Below are 8,384 nucleotides of genomic sequence, written 5' to 3' on the forward strand. Positions count from 1 at the left end.
AAAAAAAAAAAAAAAAGAATAGTCAATTAATTAATTAAAAGGCCACCTATGGAAAAGACTGGGATATCTAGGACTCAAGCCTTGGGGTTGAAGATGGGGTGGGAGGGGCACAGGGTTGTAGGGTCTGAACTTCCTGAACCTCCCCTCTTACCTGGGTACCACTGACAAGTGTCCCTCTTCTGCTGTTTCAGGCTGCATGTCTCTTCTCCCTCCACCCAGCTAGTTGACAGCCGCAGTCTCCATCTCTGGTCTGCCGATGCCCAAATTGTAGCCCTAGTGACCACCTGCCTAGAGAGGAGCTGCTTTCCAGATGCACACCCACCCTGTCCTAGGATAAATCATCTCTCTGTCCTGGAATCCTGGCTTCTGGTCCACTGAGGGCTGTGACATTCACCAATGCCAAAGCCAGAACCAGGACTCAGCTTTGATCCCTCTTTAGTCCATCCCAGCATGTTTTACTGCAGCTGCTGTCGTGGGCCCTTGGATTCCTCTCCCATGCTCCCTTCCCTAAAGTGCACACCACACAGCAGCCAGACTGAGCTTTTATACTTGACTTCATCAGAGCCTGCCAGCCCTTGCTCTCTGCCCTTGGAAGTCTCTTCTTCCATGGCGGTTTGCCACCAAGTCCCTCCATTTCCTAACTTCACACAACACTTCCCTGTCCTCTGCCAGCCCTCACCTTCCCACCTCCAAATTTGTAACACTGTCGTGAGCAGCACTTTTGAATGTCTTCGGCCACTCACTGACCCCATGTAGAGTGTACTGTGTGTTTCCCCCCAGCCCCTGTTATGCCAGTGTGTTTGTGCATGTGACGAGGGGTTCCACATGACCTCGACTTGCCTCTGGCTCTTTGGTGCCTGATACAGGAGGCTCTTGGAAAACTATGGTTGAGCAAATGACAATGAATGTGAAAATTAACTTGTGTCAAGATGAACGTGTGCACGAGTCTCCCTGGGCCAGAAACCACATGGGCACAGTGCCCTGTACCTGTAACCTAAGCTGTTTGGGAGAATGAGGCAGGAGGACTATGTATTCAAGGCCAGCCTGGGCAGCTAAAAATTTTTTTGAAGAGCTAGGGATGTGGTTCAGTGACCTTGGGTTCTATCTCAGGAAGGAGGAAAGGATTAGTAATCCAACCAGCCTCGCATTTTCTACTTCCACCCTCCTCACTGGACCCATTTTCCTAAGAGACAGAGTTGGGAACAAGATGAGGAGAAGAACAAACACTTCCCTCATCAACCAAGTTTCTGGGAGGCTCTGGGTTTTATAGAACCAACAAACAACAACACCCTGGCAGTCAGTTTCCAGCCTCTTCAGTGGAAGGAGCCGGCAGGCACCAACTGTGAGACTTACCTCCTAGGGAGAGAACGTGTTCTTCCTGGTGACCAATTTCCTAGTGACACCAGCTCAAGTTCAGGGCAGATGCCCGGAGGTAAGTTTGCCTGGGAGCCTCCCTGGAGCTTCATACTTCATACTTCCCTCAGCTCATCAGCCCTGTTGCCCTCCTTCGTGGGTGGCTGAAAGCTCAGTGCATGCTTGGTGCACCCCAGGCATGTGGCTATATCTCTGTAAATCATTTCGTCTTTGCATAGAGCCTTTCTCGGTAGGAATTGTGATTCCCACAGAAGAGGCGGTGACTGGGGCTCAGCGACGTCGAGTAACTTGCTCTAGGCCTGCAGGCCTGCGGGTGACAGCACCCACGTGTTTCCTTGAGGTGTGCAGGCCCCTCCTCATCTCAGTTCCACCTTTGGGTACTTCCCAGGCTGTTGGTGTGACTTCTGGAGCGGGGCTCAGGTGGTCACTTGCAAGAGGCAAGAAGATGGAAGATTGTCTCTGTGCCCAGCCTCTCCTAGTGTGTGGAAGTAGCTTCCATTTTTGTGGGCAAGCAGCATATTCTTGCTTAGGACTATGCCTGTTCATGCTGAGGTATAGATTTGGGCTCATTTGGAAAGGCGGTAGCCTAAGATCCCAGGGGCCCTACGAGCCTCGCTAAGGAAGGCAGAAGGAAGCCACAGATGGGCAGAGCTGTCTCCTGTGCATTGGGACGGAGCGCTCAGGCTGGTGCGTAGAGGCAGAGGCCCCATCAGTGGTCACCGTGGGGTCTGGTTGAAGGAGTCTGTGACCAGGTTAGCCTGAGGAGAAGGACGTTCTTAGACATAAATGAAGACAGAAGAGCAGGTGGCTCCACTCTGTCCTCTGCCTTCTGCTCGTTAACCCTAGTCCTGTTCCTCACAAAGCCCCACATCTCATTCTGGCCTTCCAGAGTCCCCAAGCTGTTCTCAGACTCCTGGTGCTGTGTTCCTCTGGCTGCCCACGAACGCTGGTGTGCCATGGCTGTGGTGTGTCTGTAGTTTCCAAAGTTGCCTTCCTTTCCAGAGTCTGGGGCCCCTGGAAAGCTTGCCCACTTTTCCTCCTGGTCCTTCTCCATAGTGTTTGACTCTATAAAGACGTGAAAAGAGCAGCCAGGGGAGGAACCAGCCTGCTACTTCCTAACCCCAGTCACAGGCTGCTGTGACTTAGGCTCCTGCTCTTTACTGGACGTGCCCTCCAGCCTCTGCCCTGGCACGCCAGGTATCAAGAACTTACCTGTGCAAGGTCCCTCCCCTTTCCTGTTCCAATGTCTGAACCGGAGCCGAGGAGCCAGACCTCAATGAATCCTTTCTTTCCTTTCTGCCTCTATCAGAGGAAGCTGTCAAGAGCAAAGGGATCTCACTCTGCCCTGGCAATACAGCACCATATCTCATGTGACCACTCCACGGGCCACCTCCATTTGTTTGCACCCTCCAGCTTTCAGGCTTCTAAACCTGGGTACCCTGGTGCTAAGTGGGAGGAATGTGTCTTTGCAGACTGTGGGGCTGACCCAGAGAGAAGCCACCACTGGGCCATTGGTGACCAGTGTCTCTTGTCTACCTCAGCACCCTTCTGTCCCACTGGCTAACTGCTGGGCTGACGAGGACTGCCCTGAAGGGGAGACAGGAACACACAGCCACGGTAACTGTAAGCAGGCCTGGGACCCTGCATCTCTTTGTTCTGCCAATAAGCCCCTGCCCCAAACCCTCCCCAGGCCTGTAGGGATCTAAGGGCCTAGAGTTCATCTTGTGTTTTCAAGGCATAAAGACAGGTCAGTGTGTGGTGTTCAATGGCACCCACCGGACCTGTGAGATCCAGAGCTGGTGCCCAGTGGAGAATGGCGCTGTGTCCGCGTAAGTCTCCTCTCAGTCCCAGGGCAGGGCCCCAAACTGGGCAAAATGAGCAGTGTACCCTTCACCTGCAGGAGGCCCCTGCTGATTCAGGCCGAGAACTTCACACTGCTCATCAAAAACACCGTCACCTTCAGCAAGTTCAACTTCTCCAAGTAAGCAAGGCAAGTCCTGGCTCACCCTAGGCCCTCCAGGCCCTCCTGATTATCTAATCCTCATCCTTGCCTCTCCCAGAGCCAATTTCTTAGACACCTGGGACACTGCCTACTTCAAGCAGTGCCACTACGATTCACTCTCCAGCCCCTACTGCCCAGTGTTCCGCATCGGGGACCTTGTGGCTGCAGCTGGAGGGGACTTCGAGGACCTGGCACTGATGGTGGGTCCTGGAGGAAAAGGGTTCCTGAAGAGATCAGGTCTTGGCCCACTGGTGGAACATGAGATGTGTTGTGTGCAGGGTGGTGCTGTGAGCATCCGCGTCCATTGGGACTGCAATCTGGACACTGGCAGCTCTGACTGCTGGCCTCGCTACTCCTTCCAGCTGCAGGAGAGGAGCTACAACTTCAGGTGTGACCCCCTGCTGGCTCGCTGTTCCTGGGCCAGTGTCCCTGCCTTTCCCATTTCCCTGTGGCTGCCAAGACAGATCATACCTCGGTTCTAGTCTTAGGGATGGTCCCTGTGTGTGCCCTGGGGACTCTGGGTGCAAGAGAAAGTTTTCTTAGCCCCTTATCCCCCAGTCAGTCCGTCCCCACCCCTTGCCTAGTGCAGACTTCCCACTTTCACACTCTGAGATGGCCCTTCTCTACCCCACCCTGCCTCCCCCGTCTCCCCTTCAGGGCATAGAAGCTTTAATGTTTACTTTCTGTTTATAGTTTTATCTAAAACTTTCCCCAAAAAATCTATTAAAAAATTAAAAGAAAGCCAGGTGTGATGGCACAGGTCTGAATGAATTAATAAATGAAAAATAAATACATAAATAAAAGATTAGTACCATGAACATCCACATACCCTTGCCCTGGGTTCATTCGTTGTTATTGTTTTGCATTTGGCCACATTTTCTTTCTCTCGTCCTGTCTAGCATGAGAGGGATGTATGTAGGTTACAAATAGAATGGTTCTGGGCTGGAGTGGACCTCAGTGGTAGACATTCATACGATCCTGGGTTCAATCTCCCAAAACAAAACAAAACAAAAACACAACAAACAAAAACCAAAACACCCTGTCTGAAAGTAAGTGGCAGATATGGGACACTCACTCTTCTCAAAGATAGGACCTTTTCCATTTGACTGCCGTCTTAATCATACACCCGAAATATTAATCCTTAATATTAATAAATATTAATATTGGCAGATTAAACCTAATATTTATCTCACCTATGTAAATTATGGTCCTAAATCTTTGTATTTTTCCAGTCCCAGATGCACTCAGAGATCATAAATTGGATTCACTGTCATGTCTTTAAGTCTCGCACTCAGAGATCTTGAATTGGATTCACTGTCATGCCTTTAAGTCTCCTAAGAACGTCTTGGAAAGGTGCCACCTACTATCACCTGTCACACACACATGAAGCCAAATGTGCACACATAGCTGTCATCAGGCCTGGGATGATGTAGGCATGGCTTGCTGTACCCTGCCCATCGTGGCTTTCCTCTTTCCCTTCCTTTTTGCAACCTTGTGGTGCTGGCTCCCTGCCCTCATTGCTCCTCCCACCTATGGGCCTTGGCTGGCCTTGCTCCCTCAGTTTGGACCTCCTTTAGGAAACCAACCACATGTGCCTTCTTCCCCATTTCTGGGGGAGTGAATTCTTGCCTTGAGGCTCTAATAACCCTCTGCCTGCCCTCACCCTCACCCGGACGTCCTCCTTTCATCCCTTGCTGCTGCTATGTCCCACTGTCCCCTCAATAGGCAGGAAGCTTCCTTGGATCAGCTCCCAGGGTGCTTTTTTCTGATGTCTTTAGAAATTACTCAGGGCCAAGACCCAGGACTTAGCCTGGGGTAGAGGTTTATGGAGTCAAACAAACAAACAAACAAAAACTAAGAAGACAGGCCTGGGAAAACCAGCCCAACCCAAGAATGGGCAGTACAGGCCACAGAAGCCCTCTCTCTTTCCCCCAGGACAGCAAGTCACTGGTGGGAGGCCCCCGGCGTGGAAGCTCGCAGCATGCTCAAGCTCTACGGGATCCGCTTTGACATCCTTGTCACTGGGCAGGTAGGGATCAGGCCAGGAGAGAAGGGTACAGACAGATGGGCCTGGAGGAAGAGTATGGTGACAGCTGTGGTCTGAAAGGCTCATCCCAGCTCTCTCAGGCAGGGAAGTTCGGGCTCATCCCCACGGCCATCACCCTGGGCACTGGAGCAGCTTGGCTGGGTGTGGTGAGTCCAGTGTAGTTAGTGTCCGTCTGCCGGAGCACCCTGTGATCACACATTGTGACCTGGGGTGAGAGCTGGGGAGGTGGCAGGGAACGGGTTAGGGGTGGGGCATCGCCTGACCCTGCCTCTTCCAGGTCACCTTCCTCTGTGATCTGCTGCTGCTGTATGTGGACAGAGAAGCCCATTTCTACTGGAGGACGAAGTATGAGGAAGTGAGTTGCAAATCTGCCTAGGAACTGGTTTTTGCCACACTTCGGAAGATTTCAGCCAGCTCCCTCACCTGCTGTCTTTGTCTGCAGGCAAAAGCCCCAAAGGCGACTGCCAACCTTTCATGGACCAAGCCAGTTTTCACACCCCCAAGTCCAGCTGTCCAGATGCCTTAGATGGTGCCGCCACCCGCCCCCTCACTCACTGCTTCTGGCCGCCAGACATCAATTTTTTTGAGGGTGCTCCTGCCTGGGTTCCAGCGCCCACTTACCTGACTATCCCTAAGGCCTATAGCCACCCCCTATCTGTTGGGGTTTGGGGAACGGGGATGGGAAAGGGTAGGGGTCCTGGTTTAGGAAACTCAAAGATGGAGCCCCGGAAGGACTGGGGTGGGAGTTGAAGGGAGGACTCTGCCCTTAAACTTCCAGGAAGATTGTCCCTCTCGGGCCCAGCCGTGGCAAGGTGCTACCTGGGAATCCATAGAAACCAGTTTTGTTTATAGAAATGTTTGTGGCACAGGAGCTGTGGAGGTGAGGGATGGGGCTATGACTGCATCATAGGCAGAGTGCTCAGCCTGTGAGTGCCTCCCTGTCCTTGCGGCAGCCCTTGGCTGTTATACACAGCTGAGACAGGGTGGAGTCAGTGGTGGGGCTGAGTTGATGGTCTTGAATCTTTTGGGGCCTTCGCTGTATTTCCTTGTAGTCCCCACACCCTAACCCTCTGGAAACTGACCACTAGGTTTCCTGAGAGCCTCATGGGTGGAAAGGCCATGGACCTGGGATTTATTGCCTTCTAAGTCATACCTAGGAACCTTTCTGGCCAGCTGCTCAACCTTGCTGAAGGCATCTGCACAGCAGAGGTCCTGCTCTTAACCTTAGCAGAGTGCGGTGGCTGTAAGGAATGTCTCTAATAAAGGACACTGAGACTCACTTAAGGATGGTCAGGTTCTGGTGCCGGAATCCTGCCGGTGACCTAAGTCCTACCTGATAGAAACTTCGTCTGTATCCCGGAACCCACAGTAGGATGGGAGGGACAAGACCGTAGAAGCGAAGCCCGCTCTTGGTGCCAGGGTGGGGCAGGGATTTGGGAGTACCCACCTCATGGAAGAAGTGAGAGGCTGCTTTCCTCTGGTGACCCGGGGCATGGTGTGAAGGCCCAGGGCTTGGGCTGAAGCTGGGCTAGCATCTGGAATCATCTGGCACCCACAGCAACAGTAAATCCTTTGGGGTCTTCTAATCCCTTGCTGCCTGTATTCCCTTCTGTGTCCACAGAAGGTGATCTCCAAAGGGGTAGGGAGGGAAGGCACAGCCCAAAAGGCCTGGCTATTGGAGGTGGGTCACATGTACCTGGTTGTCCTTGGGGCTCAGAGAAAGCTGATGTCCCTGCTGGGTCAGCAGCTTTCTGTGTGCTTCTTACAGGGAGGAGGGAAGGAAAAGGGCCTGCAGTGGACACAGAACAGCCACGAGGACCCAGTTTGGGGAGAATGCAGCATGGGCCTAGGGCAGTGGTGGTGAACCTATTGGCGCACATGCTGCTGTGGGCGCACAGCCTTCTCTGGATGTGAGTCAAGCCGTCCTAGCACTGCCCCAGCAGCTGAGCAATGGAGGACAGTGCACACAGGGCCAGTGTTGGTACTCTGCAATAAATAAGTGGGTTTGGAGTTTCAGTTTGGGCACTCAGTCTCTAAAAGATTTGCCATCACTAGCCTGGGGCTTCTCCAGGAACTCCCTCCTCCCTGTTTGGGCGACACCAAGTGGGCCGGAAGGCAGTTGGGGCAAGCCTGGGCAGTTATGTACTCATTCACATCTGTGGATCAGTCATGCACGCATCCTCTCAGGCTTTACCTCAAACCCTGGCAGAGAGGGCAGAGAGAGACGAGAGTGATGTGTGGCCCAGGCTTGAGAGTAACAGGTGTCACCTTAGTCTGGACATGGAGTGCATCCCTGGAGTAGCTGTGGGGGCCACGCAGACATGTGGCCGATGGGGGGTGTGACGTGCCTGTGTACAGATGTGCCTCATTGTCCCCAGGGCAGGCTTCAGGCACACACTGTCCCTCTGGAAGCCCACTGCCTTTTCTAGGCAAACTTCTTGGGATCCAGGCTCTGCTCCTTTGATCTACTTGACAGGAACTTGGGGAGCTGCCTTGACTCCCACCACGGACCCCTCCCTCTTCATCAGGTGCATGCAGCTCCCCTCTGAGCTAGTCAGAAGGCACTGTCCTGAGGGAAGGACCTGGGCCCAGGACTGTCCATGTGGGTGGGTCCAGAGCTACCTGTGCAGAAATCCAGCAACTTTGCTGCAGACTGGGGACAATCACTCTGTTCCTGGGGGACACAAAGAATGCCACGGTGGACATGGTGGTTGCCCATATGGTTGACCGAGCAGTTATTATTATCTGAGCTAGTCAGAAGGCACTGTCCTGAGGGAAGGACCTGGGCCCAGGACTGTCCATGTGGGTGGGTCCAGAGCTACCTGTGCAGAAATCCAGCAACTTTGCTGCAGACTGGGGACAATCACTCTGTTCCTGGGGGACACAAAGAATGCCACGGTGGACATGGTGGTTGCCCATATGGTTGACCGAGCAGTTATTATTATGGATCCGTGTGGCTCT

General features: G+C 53.0%; 1 protein-coding gene across 6 annotated transcripts in view; it reads left to right on the forward strand.

Moving 5' to 3' along the window:
* Positions 1 to 7,347, forward strand: part of P2rx6 (purinergic receptor P2X 6) — a 9,002-nt gene extending 1,655 nt beyond the window's left edge. Inside the window, exons 3-12 of one of the 6 annotated variants that reach the window (XM_010620749.3) lie at positions 1,361 to 1,432; positions 2,847 to 2,997; positions 3,110 to 3,203; positions 3,275 to 3,355; positions 3,435 to 3,576; positions 3,655 to 3,764; positions 5,312 to 5,405; positions 5,504 to 5,569; positions 5,701 to 5,778; positions 5,866 to 7,321. In XM_010620749.3, coding sequence (XP_010619051.1) covers positions 1,361 to 1,432; positions 2,847 to 2,997; positions 3,110 to 3,203; positions 3,275 to 3,355; positions 3,435 to 3,576; positions 3,655 to 3,764; positions 5,312 to 5,405; positions 5,504 to 5,569; positions 5,701 to 5,778; positions 5,866 to 5,949 — 972 coding nt within the window. In that variant the 3' untranslated portion in view covers positions 5,950 to 7,321. Of the gene's footprint in view, positions 1 to 1,360; positions 1,433 to 2,846; positions 2,998 to 3,109; positions 3,204 to 3,274; positions 3,356 to 3,434; positions 3,577 to 3,654; positions 3,765 to 5,311; positions 5,406 to 5,503; positions 5,570 to 5,700; positions 5,779 to 5,865 lie in introns of all 6 variants that reach the window. The other 5 variants (XM_033758669.1, XM_010620752.3, XM_033758668.1 and 2 more) reach the window with 5 other exon arrangements.
* The last annotated feature ends 1,037 nt before the right edge of the window (positions 7,348 to 8,384 follow it).

The sequence above is a fragment of the Fukomys damarensis genome, unplaced genomic scaffold (assembly GCF_012274545.1).
Source record: "Fukomys damarensis isolate Sample0158 unplaced genomic scaffold, DMR_v1.0_HiC HiC_scaffold_34, whole genome shotgun sequence".
NCBI classification, from domain to species: domain Eukaryota; kingdom Metazoa; phylum Chordata; class Mammalia; order Rodentia; family Bathyergidae; genus Fukomys; species Fukomys damarensis.